This window comes from Rhinoderma darwinii, chromosome 2, assembly GCF_050947455.1.
Source record: "Rhinoderma darwinii isolate aRhiDar2 chromosome 2, aRhiDar2.hap1, whole genome shotgun sequence".
NCBI classification, from domain to species: domain Eukaryota; kingdom Metazoa; phylum Chordata; class Amphibia; order Anura; family Rhinodermatidae; genus Rhinoderma; species Rhinoderma darwinii.
This window is the reverse complement of record NC_134688.1, coordinates 211,902,654-211,920,997: the sequence shown is the minus strand read 5'-3', so window position 1 is coordinate 211,920,997 and position 18,344 is coordinate 211,902,654. Positions and strand designations below refer to the sequence as shown.

The 18,344-nt window shown below is 38.6% G+C and overlaps 1 protein-coding gene across 2 annotated transcripts in view; it reads left to right on the top strand.

Moving 5' to 3' along the window:
- CBLB (Cbl proto-oncogene B) overlaps positions 1–18,137 on the top strand; it is a 157,888-nt gene extending 139,751 nt beyond the window's left edge. The window contains exons 15-17 of one of the 2 annotated variants that reach the window (XM_075852807.1): positions 1,495–1,635; positions 11,293–11,382; positions 16,671–18,137. In XM_075852807.1, coding sequence (XP_075708922.1) covers positions 1,495–1,635; positions 11,293–11,382; positions 16,671–16,933 — 494 coding nt within the window. In that variant the 3' untranslated portion in view covers positions 16,934–18,137. The remainder of the gene's footprint in view (positions 1–1,494; positions 1,636–11,292; positions 11,383–16,670) is intronic. The other variant, XM_075852808.1, reaches the window with a different exon arrangement.
- The last annotated feature ends 207 nt before the right edge of the window (positions 18,138–18,344 follow it).

Below are 18,344 nucleotides of genomic sequence, written 5' to 3'. Positions count from 1 at the left end.
CAGATCTCTTAACTCATCACCCCCTATAACCTCAGTTTTATGCCCCCGGCTTATTTTAGTGATCTATCACCTCATGTACTAATTGTCTTTGTATAACATCTTAGGCTGTGTTCACATCACCCCTCATTTCTGCTGAGGGGTTCCGTCTGAGGTTTCCGTCGGGTTAACCCCTCAGCGGAAAGGCAAATGGAAACCTAGCTAATGGTTTCCGTTTGTCATCGTTGTGACAAGGGTTCTGTCATTTTTGACGGAATCAATAGCGCAGTCGACTGCACTACTGATTCCGTCAAAACAGAACCCTTGTCACATTGATAACAAACGGAAACCTTTAGCAAAGTTTCCCTCACCATTGAGCTCAATGGTGAGGGAAACGGAATCTAAGGTTTCCATTTGCCTTTCCGCTGAGGGATTAACTCCGACAGAACCCCTCAACGGAAGGGCAACGCTGATGTGAGCAGGCCCTAAAATGTTGTGCTTTTTTCTAAGTCATTAATTTGGAAACTTGCCTGAAGAAGGGGCCGATGCGCTCTAAAATCTTGCATATATAATTTTTATGGTTAGCCAATAAAGGTATCATACCTACTATATTTTGTATTTTTTGACATAAAAGTATTTAACATTGCATATTATTTCTGGCTAACACGGTACAACTCTATTTTTTACTTGAGCAGTACAAATGTATCTTGGGCTCTGTTCACATCATTCTACGTAACCATAGACCCCCATTCAGTAAGTCACCGCAAGAAAAATATAGAACATGCGGTTTATGTTGTTGTTTGTTGTTTTTTTCTTAACATTGTGACCAATGGTCGACATATGCTGCTATATAGTGGTATACATTGGAGGTATACGCATAATGTGATGTGAACAGAGCCTTATAGGGGTTGTCAAGGCAGGGGGCTGTTTTTTTATACTGATGACCTATACACGGGATAGGTCATGAGTATATGATCGGTGGCGGTCCGGCACCGATCAGTTGTACCGGCTGCCTACAGGCGCCGCAAGCTATGCAGTGATTAGTGCCAGAAGCAGATGGCTCCGGTCTTCGTATAGCGGCCAAGAGTGGAAAAGTTGTGCCATCCACAGCTTGCTGGGTTTGTGCAGCTGATGCTGTAATCTATCACTGAACCAAAGAAGTGCTGCTACTTTCTAAATGTGTCTACAATCTCCATTTTAGGAGTGAGCTTATTACGCTCTCCAATGAGAAACCGGATTCATAGGAACTTTTTCATAGGAACTGCTTTGTACACAGAACATACTGCCCTGTATGCAAACCAACTGCTGATAGGTCTCTTTTAATGTGTCTGTAATTGAATGCTGTTTTGATATAAATACTATAGAGGGGGACTTGTTGTTTACGGCTGATTTTCCAAGCATGGTATTTCCTAGCGCTCCTTATAATTACTGCCATGAAATGGTGATCAAAATCAAAAGGCCGTAAAGTATAATATTGGTAATGAAGCTAATAGGTGTATGAACTTTTTCCATATGTAGGTGATGATTCATTTGACGGTTCCCCTCCTCCACAACCCCCACCACCACCCGCAGCACGTGCCTGTGGCTCAGAACATTCAAAACCCACTGCGTCCGGAAGCAGACCAAACTCTGCCACAGACTTGTTTCTTCTTCCTATGGGTAAGATTTTTTAATATAAGTTAAATGAGGGAATGGAAAGCAAAACAGATTAAATCGAAAACCATTACCACTATTTTCCATTTGATGTATTTTATTGATTCCGTTCTGGACTGTCAGATACCATCATGCATTAAATTGAAAAACATTAAGATTTGCATTAAATCTCCACCACTTACAGGGACTTGCCACCAACAGGCACACTAAAGAGGTGCTGATTCTCCGCACTTGTGAATTTCTGATGGCTATTTAAGGAAAATAAGCAGAAAATTAATCTGTCTGTGGGTCAAATAAACAACATAAGGAACCATTGAAGTGGCACAAATTAAAAACTCAAAAGGGTCCAAAAAAGATTCCGTACACATCTAAATTATTTGAGAGTAACTAGGAATTAAGAGTTAATCCCATACGGGTCAATGAAAGTCATGCTGTAAATACGCTTGGTTTGTTGATTGTGTAACTTCTCTGGTAAGAGTCGTAGCTCAGCTAAAGTATACATCATTTTTTCTTTATAAATCATTAGTAACATTCAGTAAAGCTGTAAGTTCTATGATTTGGAATCTGTTGCGTTACATAAAGGTACAACTTTGCTTGTAATTTGTTTGTAAGTCCAGTCCGGAAAGAGTTAAAGTGTCACCTGGAGGAGGATTGTAACAGCATTTTGACATTTGATAGTATAAAATAGATTTCCTGGGAGATAATAGCCATCAGATGATTTAAAGGAATCAAGTTCTCAAAGACCAGCATTCTATATGCGGAAACCTATTTATTAATCACAGCGGTGCTGCGATTTCAGAGCTGTAATATTGTTGGATCAGTTTGTGCTTTGCTAACTTGTTACCCATTTCATAGTTTTATGTTACACTCTTTTTAACATTTAAATTGCAAACACCACGAAGGAAAAGTTTTAGAATTGTGGAAATCACAGGATCGATAGACATGTTAATGATATGCAAATGATAAAAAAATGGAAACAAAATATTCCAAGCAACTTGATTTATTCAGTATCGACTAAGAATGCCACGCACAGAAATACACAGACTTATACCCCTTGGCATGCTATCTATCAATGAGGTTATTCATGGTTGTCTGAGGAATGTTATGCCACGCTGAATCCACTTGGACACGCAAATCACCACGACCAATTCAATGTAACTCCGAGCTGTTATTGTACCTAAAATGAAGACTAGATAGGTCCGGCAACGGTGTATTATGCCACCCCACACCATAATCCAGATAGTAGGTCTGGTGTGACGTTCCCTTTTGAAGGCCTTTTCATGGCGTTGCTCACGTGGTCTCCAGACCAATCTCCGGGACAAATTGCTGAAGAGTATAGACCTCCATTCCAGCCTTCATTGCCGTCTTGTTGTGTTTCATGATATATATACAAAAGAAGACATGGTGTCCTGCACTATTTATATATAAAAGTAAAAAATCTAAAGTTTTATTGTATCTCAAAAAATGGGGTATATAAAATACACAGGAGATCCCAACAAGATTAACTATATGTATGGGTTACACGGAACAGATAAATATGAAAATATCACAGTGATACATAAATAACACCTGAATCTGTGACTATCCCTGAAATATATAATATTGGTTATACAAAAAACATCTGAGTATAGGATACCCTATATAGGACATGTATATTAGTCAAGTAGAAACACAATACAAAAATTTAGATTGCACAGCCAACACAGTATTCAGAATTATGGAAAGAGGTATACATATCCACAGAAAAGAAGGGCATGATAAGTTTCACTGCAAGTGCAGTATGTGGCAGAGAGAAAAAGTCTGCATATGTGCATGAATCACAAAATTACTTAATCTACTGCCACTATTAAGGAGTCTTAACCACTGCACATCTAAAAAAAAGTCCTACATAGGTACCCTAGGCATAGTGTCTTACTCATTAGTGAAGCGTGGTCTGTGTGCCCAAATAGCACCCCCCCCCCACATGTTTCGCATAGATAGCTTTTTCAAGGGGTACTGGCAATGTGTTAGTGTCCTAGTTTAAAAAGGACGTTGTATAAATCATGTGATGAAGAATAGACCAATGATCGGCCTGGTCAACGGTGCATGGATGGGATTTGTCGAGATGTCGCGAGAAAACCGTCCCAAGCTATCAAAAGCTACTGCGCATGCGCCGCCCCCCCGGACGCATCATTGGGGAGGTGGTGCAGAGCATTGGTACTAAAGACCAGAACATTGACTCCGCAAATCAGATCCACATCGCGTTCGCTACCCCAGGTAAACATGGATCAGAAAAAATATGCATAGTTGGCGCTGATAAAAGCTATATATCAATATGACGGAAAGTGGAGATGCTGTAATGCCCTTCCATACTAAAATTACCTTCCCTTCTATGGATATATAAAGTGACAAGTGCATCATAGTAAAGCTAGCAATTATAACCAAATATATATTGCCATATCATAACAATCCAATTACTCAATACGTGTTGCTACACCTACAAGGATTAGTGCATATTTGTGTTGCTACAAACTGCACTATAATACATAAAATAAAAAATTTGTATGAAAATAAATAAAAATGCAAACCACAAAATATGTAGTTCTCTATTACTATATTACTAATAATAGAGGAGAAGTTAATTCCATAAGTGCAAAATAATAGTGAAAAAAAATGTAGAAAAAAACAAAAGTGGAAAGAATGAAAAAAAAACGTAATAAGAAATAGGGTAAATCATTATAAAGGCAGGGGTAGAAAGCGCATCACCATCCTATCCAGTGTAAAAACACTAGCGCAGCATTGTAGAGGTCTTGTATTTTTTAGATCCTAAACGGTAGATGTTCACCGATCTGGTTGAAATCAGATGTTTTATTTACAATATACAGCATCTGGCATATTGGAATCTTTAGAGCAATATCCAGCACTCATTCCAGTAAAATTTTAATTTATTGGATCATGTTTGAAACAATCCCGGTAGGACGCTTATGTGTTTCCAACCACTGGGGTTCTTAATCATAGCTATGACCAGCTATCATTAAGAAACCCAGTCTTTCGAAATGCGTAAGCGACCCCCTGAATTGTTTTAACTCCGTTTGTTTTAAACATGATCCAATAAATTTTAATTTTACTGGAACGAGTGCTGGATATAAACTTTCTCAGAATTTTCTACCTTTTGCATCTGCTGCCAACGCAGAAAATACACAATATATACGAGTACCAACAGAGTCATATCGTGGTACGAAATATTGGGGAATACGGTGAGCGAACCTATGTTTTATACTATCTTTAGAGCAATAACTAGATATCTAAAAATAAAAACCGAACACAAACAAAAATTAGTAAAGACAGTAAAAAAAAAAAAAAAAAAAGGCAAAGGGGCTACACAAACACAGCAAAGCTCAATTTTTCATTAAGGCCAGCTGGAACCATTGTACCCAGGGTTATTATCCATTTGCACTCCCTCTGGGCTAACCGATTCCTCACATCTCCTCTTCTGATACCACAGTGTATCTTGTCGATCCCTCGAACTTTAAAAGTTCTTGGGACGCATCCATGGCACAATTTAAAGTGTTTAGTTATTGTTTCAAGGAAGGTTAAATCCTCAATTTCTTTTGCAGCAATGATGTCAAGTACCGTACGTGTTCCCTAGTCCGGACTAGTAGTTGTTTCGATGTCAGACCAACCTATCCTTTTCTAACAACCACAAGTAGCATAATATATCACAAATGTAGTGTTACAAGATATATAGTGCTGTATTTTAAATTGTCACTCACTAATTCAAAAGTAGTTGCCACACAGTCGCGACAAAGCTGAAACTAGACCCCATGAGGAAAAAGGATTCTGTTTTTTAGCTACATAATGGCTTTTAACCAATATGTCTTTGAGGTTCCGGCTTCTGTTTGGGACAAATTAGTTGCAAGGGTCGGCTACATCTGCAATATAGACCAATGTCTGTTCAATATAGATCTCATTGTTTGCCACTCATTATTGAATGTGGAGATAAATCTAATTGTAGTATTAACCATTTTTTTACGTTCTGACGGATGTAGTAGGGATTTACGTTCAGTGGTACTTGCACGTCTCCACCCTTGTTGGATGTTTCTACGGCTATATCCTCTCTCCAAGAATCTCTCTTCGAGATCCCTGGATTGGCTTTCAAATTTGGCATCTGATGAGCAGATTCGCGTCATCCTAAGGAATTTACCAACTGGGACAGCCCTTATTGTGGACTGGATATGTGCCGATGTAGCAGGGAATTGACAGATGTCTTTTTTTCTAAAGACCTCCGTTTGTAGAGATTTGGTATCCTGTTATGATAGCTTTTGAGAGCTGTGTCGTGTGGTCATTGGAACACCTGTAGCTGGACGTCTGGCTCGTAGCTCAAACTCGTGCAAACACCTTCTGATGGTTTGTGTCAACACTGGTTGCCGCCCTAGGCTTGAGATGTGACGTCCAATTTCACTTGCAGTACAGAATGCATCACCATTGTTCCAATCAGACGAGCCGTCTGTTCAGAGGTTCGCCTCCGCATACCTCTTGCTGTCATTCCCGTTCTTTGTTGTTTTCCCAACCTCTGGGACATGCAGCGTTGAACAGTGCTGACATCTCAGCCTAGGCGCGTATCGATCTGCCAGAGTGATAAATCAAGGTCTCTTAGTTCAACGATCCTGTCTCTCTCAGTTTGCGACAAGTGGCGATAACTGGCACGTCGATGAACAGGAGGCATTGCACAATCATCCCACACCACTTGATCCGATTTTTGAGGTTTCATGTGGCTAAAAAACTTGTCTTTCGATCTGGCTTTTATGCCCCTCACACATGCCACAGATTGGAGCTAGGTGCTTGAAAATGTGATCATTTGCAGATGTTCGACACCTGCTACTTCCTCCATTTGCATAACCTTATGGCTTGCCCTTCTTGGAGTTGCAATTTCAATGTTGAGGAGTGTATATCACCACCGAACTGTTAACAAAAATGCTTACCCAAACTAATTTAAATATATTTTTTGTATGATTCATCTTTCTAGGATACTTTGTGTTTGAATTCTCACCATTTTAACCCCTTAACGCTCCAGGACATACTATTATGTCATGGTAAGTGCATCGTTCGCGCTCCATGACATAATAGTATGTCATGGAGTAAACACGGCGCCGTTCGCGCGGGGCACGTTCCTTAGAATAAGGTAACACAAAAAGTGAATGATTTTTTACAAAACGTATTTTATTGTGCAAACGCCATAAGACATTAAAAAAAACTATAAACATAGGGTATCGTCGTAATCGTATCGCCCAGCAGAATAAAGTGAATGTCATTTATAGCGCACGGTGAACGCTGTAAAAATAATAGAATAAAAAAACAATAGTAGAATTGCTGTTTTTTAGTCACCACGCCACCTAAAAATAGAATAAAAACTGATCAAAAAGCTGCATGCACCCCAAGAAAACTACAATGAATTCCTCAAGGGGTCTAGTTTCAAAATTGGGGTCACTTTTGGGGGGTTTCCAATGTTTTGGCACCACAAGACCTCTTCAAACCTGACATGGTGCCTAATAAAAAAGAGGCCTCAAAATCCACTAGGTCCTCCTTTGCTTCGGAGACCGGTGCTTCAGTCCATTACCCCACTAGGGCCACATGTGGGATATTTATCAAAACTGCAGAATCTGGGCAATAAGTATTAAGTTGTGTTTCTCTGATAAAACCTTTTGTGTTATAAAAAAAAATGGTATAAAGAGGATTTTCTGACAAAAAAAAAAAAGTTAATTTCACCTCTACTTTGCTCTCAATTTCTGTGAAACACCTAAAGGGTTCATAAACTTTCTAAATGCTGTTGTGAATACTTTGAGGGGTCTAGTTTCTAAAATGGGGTGTTTGAAAGGGGTTTCTAATATATGGGCCCCTCAAAGCAACTTCAGAACTGAACTGGAACCTAAAAAAATAGATAAATTAGGCAATACTTCGCTTCTTACATTATACTGATAATGAGCTGTGCCCACCCCGAGATGGCCCCAGTTTTGACCGTTTGTATAAACGGAGACCCCTATTAGACCGTTTCAGTGCCCGGTTTTCCCAAGCATACACCCCCGAGAAGTGTTTTTCTATTGAGGAGTGCCTGGTACATTTTAAAGGGAGGGTTCAATTCCGCCAGTACCTGCCGGGTAAGAGGGCAAGGTATGGCATGAAGATGTATAAGCTGTGCGAGAATGCATCAGGGTATACCTACAGATTTAGGATATATGAAGGAAAGGCCACCCCCAAACCAGACTGCATCCTGGACTACAATAGGTACATGGGAGGGATGGACTTGTCAAATCAAGTCCTGAAGCCCTACAGCGCCATGCGGTGTGGTATAAGAAGCTGGCCGGGCACATCATACAGATGGCTTTGTACAATGCGTACAATCTTTAGGGACCAGGAAGGGGGGGCACCCAGTACTTCTGGAAGCGGGGCCACACGCATCGTACCAGGGCAACACTTTCCAGGAGAAGTTCCCCAAACCGGTGGAAAGGGAAAGAGTCAAAAGAGGTGCAGAGTCTGCTATAAGAGGGGGATAAGGAAGAACACAATATACCAATGTGACACGTGTCCCGAAAAACCAGGGCTCTGTATAAAAGATTGTTTTAAAATGTATCATACATCCCTTGATTTTTAATTTACCCTGATGCAGTCCGCACAGCTTACCCCCTCATCTTTCCCTTCTGAGCCCTGCCGTATGCCCAGGCCGCTGATAACAGCCACATGTAGGGTATTGCCGTACCCAGGAGAACCCACATTACAATTTAAGGGGTGTATATCTCCGGTGGCGCATGCTGGGCACAATATATTGGACACTGAAATGGCATATATATATATAAAATTGCAAATCTCACACTGCACCATCTGCTGCACATTATCTTTTACACAGTACCTGTGGGGTCAAAATGCTCACTACACCTCTAGATGAATGTCTTAAGGGGTGTAGTTTTTAAAATGGGGTCACTTCTCGGGGGTTTCAACTGTACTGGTACCTCAGGGGCTTCTGCATACATGACTTAGCACCAGAAAAGCTCCAGTAGGCCAAATGGTGGTCCTTCCCTTCTAAGCCCTGCCGTGTGCCCAGGCAGCTGATAACAGCCACATGTAGGGTATTGCCGTACCCAGGAGAACTCACATTACAATTTAAGGGGTGTATATCTCCGGTGGCGCATGCTGGGCACAATATATTGGACACTGAAATGGCATATATATATATAAAATTCCAAATCTCACACTGCACCATCTGCTGCACATTATCTTTTACACAGTACCTGTGGGGTCAAAATGCTCACTACACCTCTAGATGAATGTCTTAAGGGGTGTAGTTTTTAAAATGGGGTCACTTCTCGGGGGTTTCAACTCTACTGGTACCTCAGGGGCTTCTGCATACATGAAAAGCTGCAGTAGGCCAAATGGTGGTCCTTTCCTTCTGAGCCCTCCCATGGGCCCAAACGGCAGTTTATCACCACAAATGGGGTATTGCCGCACTAAGGACAAATTGGGCAACAAAATGGGGTATGTTGTTCCTTGTGAAAATAAGAAATTTTGATAAAAAATGACATCTTATTGGAAAAAATATCATTTTTTTCATTTCACAGCCCAATTCAAATAGGTGCTGTGAAAAAACTGTGCGGTCAAAATGATAACAAAAACCATGAATGAATTCCTTGAGGGGTGTAATTTCCAAAATGGGGTCACTTCTGGTGGATTTCCATTGTTTTGATACCTCAACACCTCTTCAAACCTGGCATGCTGCCTAAAATATATTCTAATAAAAAAGAGGCCTCAAAATGCACTAGGTGCTTCTTTGCTTCTAGGGCTTGTGTTTTAGTCCACGAGCGCAGTAGGGCCACATGTGGGACATTTCTAAAAACTGCAGAATCTGGACAATACATATTTAGTAGTATTTCTCTGGTAAAACCTTCTGTTACAGAAAAAAATTTAATAAAATTGAAATTCAGCAGAAAAAATGAAATTTTCAAATTTCATTTCCACTTTGCTTTAATTCCTGGGAAATGCCTGAAGGGTTAAAAAACGTTCTATATGCTGTTTTGAATACTTTGAGGGGTCTAGATTTTAAAATGGGGTGTTTTATGGGGGTTTCTAATACATAGGCCCCTCAAATCCACTTCAGAACTGAACTGGTACCTTCAAAAAAAGGCTTTTGAAATTTTCTTAAGAATATGAGAAATTGCTGTTTATGTTCTAAGCCTTGTAACGTCCAAGAAAAATAAAATAATGTTCAAAAAACGATGCCAATCTAAAGTAGACACATGGGAAATGTGAACTAGTAACTATTTTGGGTGGTATAACCGTCTATTTTACAAGCAGATGCATTTAAATTCTGAAAAATGCTATTTTTTGTAAATTTTCTCTAAATTTTGCAATTTTTCACAAATAAAGACTGAATATATCGACCAAATTTTACCACAAACATGAAGCCCAAAGTGTCACGAGAAAACAGTCTCAGAATCACTTGGATAGGTTTAAGCATTCCGACGTTATTACCACATAAAGTGAAATATGTCAGATTTGAAAAATGGGCTCTGAGCCTTAAGGCCCAAACTAGGCTGCGTCCTTAAGGGGTTAAGTATCTGTGTTTGTTGTCCGCGAATATAAACATAATTGTTTCCATTCAGAGCCTTAACTCCGTCCTGGCCATGTTTTTCTTCACTCCTCACAGCTTCACTGATGCACTATGACAAACTGCAGCTACAGGCTATGAGTGTGGCGCTCAGGACAGTAGAGAGATTTGTGATGTTGCTGTGTTTAACACATGGAGCATTGTCTAGACTGGAAATATTGTAGGAAAGTCACAACTGTATGAGCAGAACTGGGTCATGGTATAAGAAGGCCAAATATTAAAGTAGCAATATTAAATGTATGAAAACGTATTTACCATTAGCCTGTTTTGATCCCCTTTGCGGCTGTTTCACTTTTCTGTATTTGTGGTTGCATCGTACCTTGCCACCACATAACTACAATGTTAAGTGGGTATTTTGGCACCTGGAATCTGCTATTTGTTGAAACGATTGTTTTCCCAGAAAATTGCTCTCAGACCAGCAGCCAGATTACCATCATATAGAACACAATGAGACCGCTCCAGGCATTGGCATTCGCCATTTGCCATCCTGCTTGTATAAACATTCAAAAGAGCAGGACGGCTCTTGGCTATCGCACGTGGCTGAAACTATATTTATCCTCCAAAGTCGATCAGTGGCAAGCTTATTGTGGTTGTCTCACAAAGAAAACCCTGTTTTGACTAGAAGCTGGCTTCTTTAACCCCTGTCGATTGGCTGTTATCGCCAGGGGAAGCTGCATCTGGCCATGAATGTTGCATTACAATGAATAGCCAACCATGTAATACTTGGATGGACCAAGTCCGCTAGAGCAGGGGACCCTCTTACATAGCAGCTCTCCTTTCTTCCTCATAGATTCGGTCCCGAATGACGTCAATTTGCCATTCTTTGTCTCATAATTGCAGGATTAAGGTTTATTACTTAATATTAGAGATTTATTGTTAGCTGAAAATATTAACATAGAAGATAAATTATTTCCAGAAGCTATCTTCCTCATTATTCTGTTTGTTACCTTAGTTTGCCCACTTTTTAAAGTACATTAAGTTCATCTATTTAAGCCTTTTCTGACAAATGTTTGTTTCGACACTTTTAGAAGCACCTTTACCACCTACTCGCAGAGCAACAAATGATGTCAAGCTAAATCGACTTTCCCAAGAATATGATCAGCTGCCATCATGCTCAGGTAACTTGTATGTACATTTACAGAATATTAAATGTCTCACATGCTGTTTGTGCTGGATGTGGCATTTTCTCTGACAGCATCAAATTGAAGGAATACTAAACCTAGAAATGAATGATAAAAGTAAACCAGTGGGTAAACTCGCTTACATTGTCTATCAGTCTGCATGATTTACTGCATGTTCCTGAAATAAACCATCTTGTAGAAATTTTGTAGCGAACACAGTGGTTCATTTTCTCCTGATCTTTTCCATTTGCGTTTGGGGCTGCGTAGCCGCAGACTGGTCAGAGTTCCCATTCTGACCGCTGTCCACCGCCAAAAGCGCTTACAATGGGCATGTGAGCATTAGAACAGGACCATGGCGAAATGGAAGAAGATGGCCTGGTCTAATGAATCATATTTTCTTTTACATCATGTGGACAGCCAGGTATGTGTCCATCATTTACCTGAGAAGAGATAGCACCAGGATGCACTATGGGAAGATGGCAAGCTAACGGAGGCAGTGTGATGCTCTGGGCAATGTTCTGCTGGGAAACCTTGAGTCCTGGCATTCATGTGGATGTTGCTTTGACATGTACCACCTACCTAAACATTGTTGCAGACCAAGTACACCCCTTCATTGCAACTGTATTCCCTACTGGCAGTGGCCCCTTTCAGCAGAATAATGTGCCCTGCCGTACTGCAAAGCTTGTTCAGGAATAGTTTGAGGAACATAACTTTGAGTTCAAGGTGTTGGATTGGCCTCCAAATTCCACAGATCTCAATACAATCAAGCATCTATGGGACTTGCTGGAAGAACAGATCTTCGCCATGAAGGCCCTTCCTCGTAACTTACAGAACTTAAAATAATTGCTGCTAATGTCTTGGTGCCAGATAGATAATACAGGACACCTTTTATAGGTCTTGCTGAGCCCATGCCTCAAATGGTCAGATTTGTCAGATCCATTTTATTTTAAATTTCGGACTACATTAAACTGATTAACCAGTAGAATAATGTAGCAAAATACCACATTGTAGAGTGCAGAATTTTAAGACTGACTAGAATATATAGGCATGAATACTATAGTTGTAACTGTAAAGTGACAATAGATTTAACCAGTGTTTAGTCTTACAATCCTATAAGAACCTGTGTTGCATTGTACACCTTTTGAAATCGTTTTTTTTGTTTTTGTTTTTTAAATAAAAGTGTTTATCAGTGTGTTTTGTGCAACTTTCAAAATACCTTTTTATTAAAAATGATTTTAACTTTTTGAGATACAGCTGCTTTGTATACTGCATACAGAGCAGCAGGTATGTTGCACTGAATGCTCTATCTGTCAGGTCCACGGGACTGATGAGTTCAGTGTCAGCGGGTCCTGCGTGTCTCAAACTCCGGATCGATCGGTTACTGATCACATCTACGTTCATAACGTAGATGTGATCGATTACAGCTGCTTTCACTGAACTGAATTCAAGTCTTAGCGCACGATACAGCTGCTCTGTATCCAGAATACAAAGCCTCTGTATCTCAAAGTAAAAAATATTTTTTATATTATGTTTTGCATCTCAGTGTATGCTGGTTATGTCCTGGAATGGTTTATTTTTATTTGATTTTGAAAAAAAAAAAAAAACCAATTTCAAATGTGTACATAGCCTTTTAAAACAAACATTAATTCTTCAAAGATTTTTTCGAAACGGTTATTGTAACTTGTAAACATTTATTGAACACACAACACAGTTTATAAGGCTGTAAAACAAGAGGCTAGATTTCTATGTAGCAGTTTGAGAACATTCATTCTTGCAAATTTTTGAACTTTTTACATCTCTTGAATGTATCGTCAGAAAGTTACATAATATTTAAGTATATGTCTATCCACATAAAAAAAAATCAAGATATACTGCAGTTTTCACACTGGCCATTAGAGCAATCACAATAAGCTGATATTTCCTGTAGCTCACTTGTAGCTTGCTGTATTTTCAGGCATAGGATGAGGAAAATCATCTCATCATTAGGGGATGGGCAAGTTAGTGACCGCTCTTTTGTACTGCTGTAAGCCTAGATAAGGTGGCATATCAATACTATACACTTTGCACAGAGAGAAGGCTATATTTGCATCTCCTTTGGTTACTGGGGGAGGGGCTGTACTCCATCACTTCCTGGAGACAGTAAAAATATGCGATTTCTCTTTCAATTGACTCCCTTTCATTTCAGCTGCCAAAAAGCGCACACACCCTGCTGTACTGACTATATAGGAAGTACAGAAAGGAAGTGTGTATCTCCAATATGGCCACCCCCAGGGAAGGTTTTACAGATAAAAAGAAAATCAGCTACAACATTAAAGAGGCTCTGTCACCAGATTATAAGTGCCCTATCTCCTACATAATCTGATCGGCGCTGTAATGTAGATAACAGTTTTGAAAAACTATCATTTTTAAGCAAGTTATGAACAATTTTAGATTTATGGTAATTCGTTTCTTAATAGACAACTGGGCGTTTTTAACTTTTTACCATGTGGGCGTTGTAAAGAGAAGTGTATGACACTGACCAATCAGCGTCATACACTTCTCTCCATTCATGTCCATTTGTACTCCGCACAGCGTGATTTGAAATTTGGAGTAAACTCCCCCTATCTGTATCTGGATGCTTAAATTTTATAAAGGTGATCCTACTCCATAAATTCCTATACCCCCCCCCCCTAAACAATAGCTAAACTATAGTCCCCAAACCTTTCTTTAAATCTCCCAATTCCTTACTCCCTTTTTATTTGAGGCAATTCAAGACTTAAGCCTAAATTATCCACTCTACAGAGAACCAAGATGATAGCCGGTACTGCGCTATGTGTATTATTTTGCTGGACAGTTGAAGGATATAAGCAGGTGGATGACAAAAGTACTGCACCGAATTCAGAACACCATTTAGCACATGTGGTAGACTGCAATTCCTTCTACATTTTTGCTACTCGCCTCATTAAGAGCCCTTACATTATTACCCTTACATAAATGAGTCGGGTTAACTTGAAGGCAGACTAAGAAAGTACTGTGTTTTTTGGCAAAATCAATAATTTTGATCTTTACAATCCCAATCATTTTCCCTCTTTTTTTTTTTTTTTAAATCCTACAATGTTTACTGACTGGGTGACCCTTATGACCAAAATGTATTGATGTCAGTATGCCAGCTTCTGATATCCAATGTACTCACTTTTTAGATACTTGCAAATACGACATGCATTGCAAAATCATCCACCCATTATGGGTGCAAATGTAGGGATCTCCACTTTCCCTCTGATTGGGACTTTGAAATCTCAGGGCCCCCAAGATCTTATATAGACATCTTCTGTCAACTACAGTTGACTTGCACCCTCTTCCGGTCTAATCCAAATGGAAATCATTCGTACCTAGTATTAAACCTGGTGACTGGGCTGAAATTATGGAGTCAAACCGGCATGTATCCTATTCTGATAACCACAAGATGATTTAGTTATGTATTATTCATCAGTCCTATTTAACCCCTTCTAGGTTGCCCTCTACAAATTGCTTTCGCTGCAGATCCCCTTCGGCAGATTTTTTAAATTTTATCTGGCACTTTGATCCCATGCAATCCTATTTGTTCTGCGCATTTCATCCCTTTTTATCTACTTTATTAAACACAATGATACTCCGAGACCCCAAAATATGTATTTTTTTATTTATTTTTTCGGTGTATTTGACGGATAATTATGGCAACATTGCACAAATCTTTTTAAGTCATTTTTATTGTTACCCATGTAATGTATTGCATTGTTTTAAATTAATGAGTGATTCCTGACACTTAGAATATGGATTCGCTTAGTTATATCAATTATTCCATAAATGCAAAAATTGCCCACAAAAATTCTAAATAATTTGGGAAATCTGGAATAACTCCCCATCGTGCTTTCCTCTTCAGATCGTTTCTGAGAGGTGATCTCCTCTTTTAAATTTGGCCCCTTCTCCATGTTTACCTGTGTCAAGAAAAATACAGTGCTGGTCGCAGAAACCACTGTGGCAGGTCATTCATCCAGCTAATTCGAAATGTTGGCACTTTTCAATGGTTTGTTTCTTTCCCTTTCTATTTTTATATAATAGGTGACATCCCTAATATATTTTCTTTGTGTACTGTTTTTTTCCATTAAGAAGGGATATGTTAAATGTATTTGTTCTGCCTTAGATGTCAGTTAAAAAATAAATAAATATCCAAATTGTGGAAAATGCATGCATAAAAGAAAACTCCCACTTTAAACAGAATTCACATGTCCTAGTTTGTCCTGCAGCCACCCAGTGGCGAAAACACATTTCCTGCTGTTGCAAAAATCCAGAAAAGCTGGTCCTTGGAGATCAGTAGGGAACAAAAGTCGAAAGCAACCGGCAACTTCTGGAAATATAGTCACGAGTTAGTCATTAATCTTTTACATTTTTTGTACCCCCAGAATCGAATAAACATTCAATAAAAAAATTCATAATTAAACGGTTTTGCTTATTTTTTAACTTTTTTCACTCTTTCATAGACATTGTAATTATTTTTCAACTAGATAAGCTAAAAAATAACTTTCATTGAAGTACAGAAAACTGGCTTGTGATGAGAGATCAGCACACATCACAGAAAAATGATAATGCACGGATTGCATTGCATGGAAATAAATGAAAAGTTATCTCCCAGTCCTTCGTTCCCCATCCTGACAGCATGTTTCTGCTCTGTACAGATGGATTTGTAGACAAATGTCTTCTATCCTTGGAAAAAGATAATTGAGCAATAACATCTTGATAATGGTATAGGAGAACCAAATTAATAGGCAGTTTTGAATCTTAAATGGCAGTCATCTAGATTTATATATAAAGGAATTGAAAATATAGTAATGCCCTATTGAATATTTATTACCAGATCCAAAGTGTTACATGTATTCTACTCCAGATTAGATGGAGGAGTCCTTGGTTCAGGACCTTTATCTTTTAGCTAGAGTCTAAGAGTGGCTCTGGAGGTATTGAGAAGTCCAGGCAAAATTTGATTTCAATAGTAACGGTGTAGTGCTTCATTTATCCTGTGGTGGTGCTGCAGGGAAACTGAACACTTGCTGCTAGGTTCTCCCGCAGATTACAGCTGATGCTTTGATAAGTTTATCATCGAGGACCCTTTTATTTAACAAAAAAAAGATTGTCTAAAAAAGATACCCCTTTATTTCACAGCTTTCCAAAGAGCAATCTTGTTGCTATTCGTTTACATTACACTTGATACTGTGAGTATTGATCTAAGATTGATTTTACATTAGTTTAATCATTTTTTGTCTGTGCTTTTACAGATTGTCCACAAGTACCAGTCAGACCACCCAAACCACTTCCCCGCAGAACTGCACCGGAGATTCACCACAGAAGACCATACAGCGCTGATTGTACAACAGAGAATGTAGATGCAAAAATAGCTAAATTAATGGGCGAGGGCTACTCTTTTGAAGAAGTTAAAAGGGCTTTGGAAATCGCTCAGAATAATGTAGATGTGGCCCGCAGCATACTTAGAGAATTTGCGTGCTGTCCTCCTCCGCTCTGTCCACGATTAAACCTATAACAAAATGACATAGCTTTTAAGACTTCACTGTTGGAGCAAAGCGGAAGAATGGATATCATTCATCAACTTAATTTAAAAACTGTCATTCCAGCATTTTTATTTCTCTTCAAAACACATGACAATGCTTACGGGCCTGAATCCGAGCTTGCTTGGTTTATATGTCAAAATTAAAGATGAAAAAATCAATTGTTCATTTGGAAAATATGGTATATACTGTTCATGCATAAAGGAAAACCTATTTCGTTCTCTGAAATCTGTGAATTATTTTTTTCTCTTGTTTAGAGCTGGTAAGTTTTTTTTTATGATTATTCTTCTACTTTTTTTGTTCTCTGATGTGTTTTTAAATAATGAATAATTGTGTTGTAGACGTTCAGCAGCACTTTCTGACCTCATTGCATTCTGGAAAATGCTTTTCATTCTTTTGATTTTCTTTTCTTTTTTATAGATTATAATTTATCCAAAAATACTGCAAAAAAGTGGCCTTTACTACTGACATACTGAGAATTATTTTGTATTAGGCTAAATTGCATTTAAATGTGTAATGAATACAATTTTTGTGGAACAATTGCCTTTACAGATGTATTTTGATATTGTTGTATAGCAAAGCCGAATTACTTTGGATATGACAACTTTTAATCTTCTATTATCCTAGAAGAAAATTCATACAAGCAAAGCATACAGTAAGAATCGGGATCAAGATTTTGTGTTCTGGTGCTTGTAGAAAATAAGCATTAAAGTACCAAACAATTTAAACAGCTTAATGCCATCTTTGCCAGGGTGTTAAGTGTTGAATGGTGCTTTGTAAAAACCAATCAATTGCCAATCTGTAAATCTTTTTGGGAATTACAACATAACTTTAGATTTTACAGTTCTTCAAGCATGTTATGTTTGAAAGCAAGATGAATAAATGGGTTTTGTAACTTCTCTAGCATCACAACTGAACTTTAGGCAAAACTATCAATGCATTGGCTGCAAACAACTAATTCAATGTAATATCCTTCAAATGGTACTACACTGCCATTTATTATGTATGTGCTTGATTTCTACAGGCTAACTCTTTCCATACTTTGTGATGCTGCTTCTGTAAACCAGGTTTGACATTAATGTTTGCATTGCTAGTGTTTCTAAAGTGTTTTTATAAGCCATACTACTTGAACAGGTCAATTTAATGCAATAAAGCACCAATGTAAAGTCCGCATTAAAATGCTGGGTCATTCATTTTAGATCATTGACTTTTGCAAAATTGGCTATTTAAAGAAAAAAAAAAAGGTACCAACGTAATAAATATCTTAACTTAATAAACTACTGTCTTTTTAAAAAAAAAAAAAATATCCTAAAGATATCTGTCACTCTCTCTTTTTATAATCCGATTTTTAGGTAATTTTCAGAACAGGGCAATAGTTATAGATGG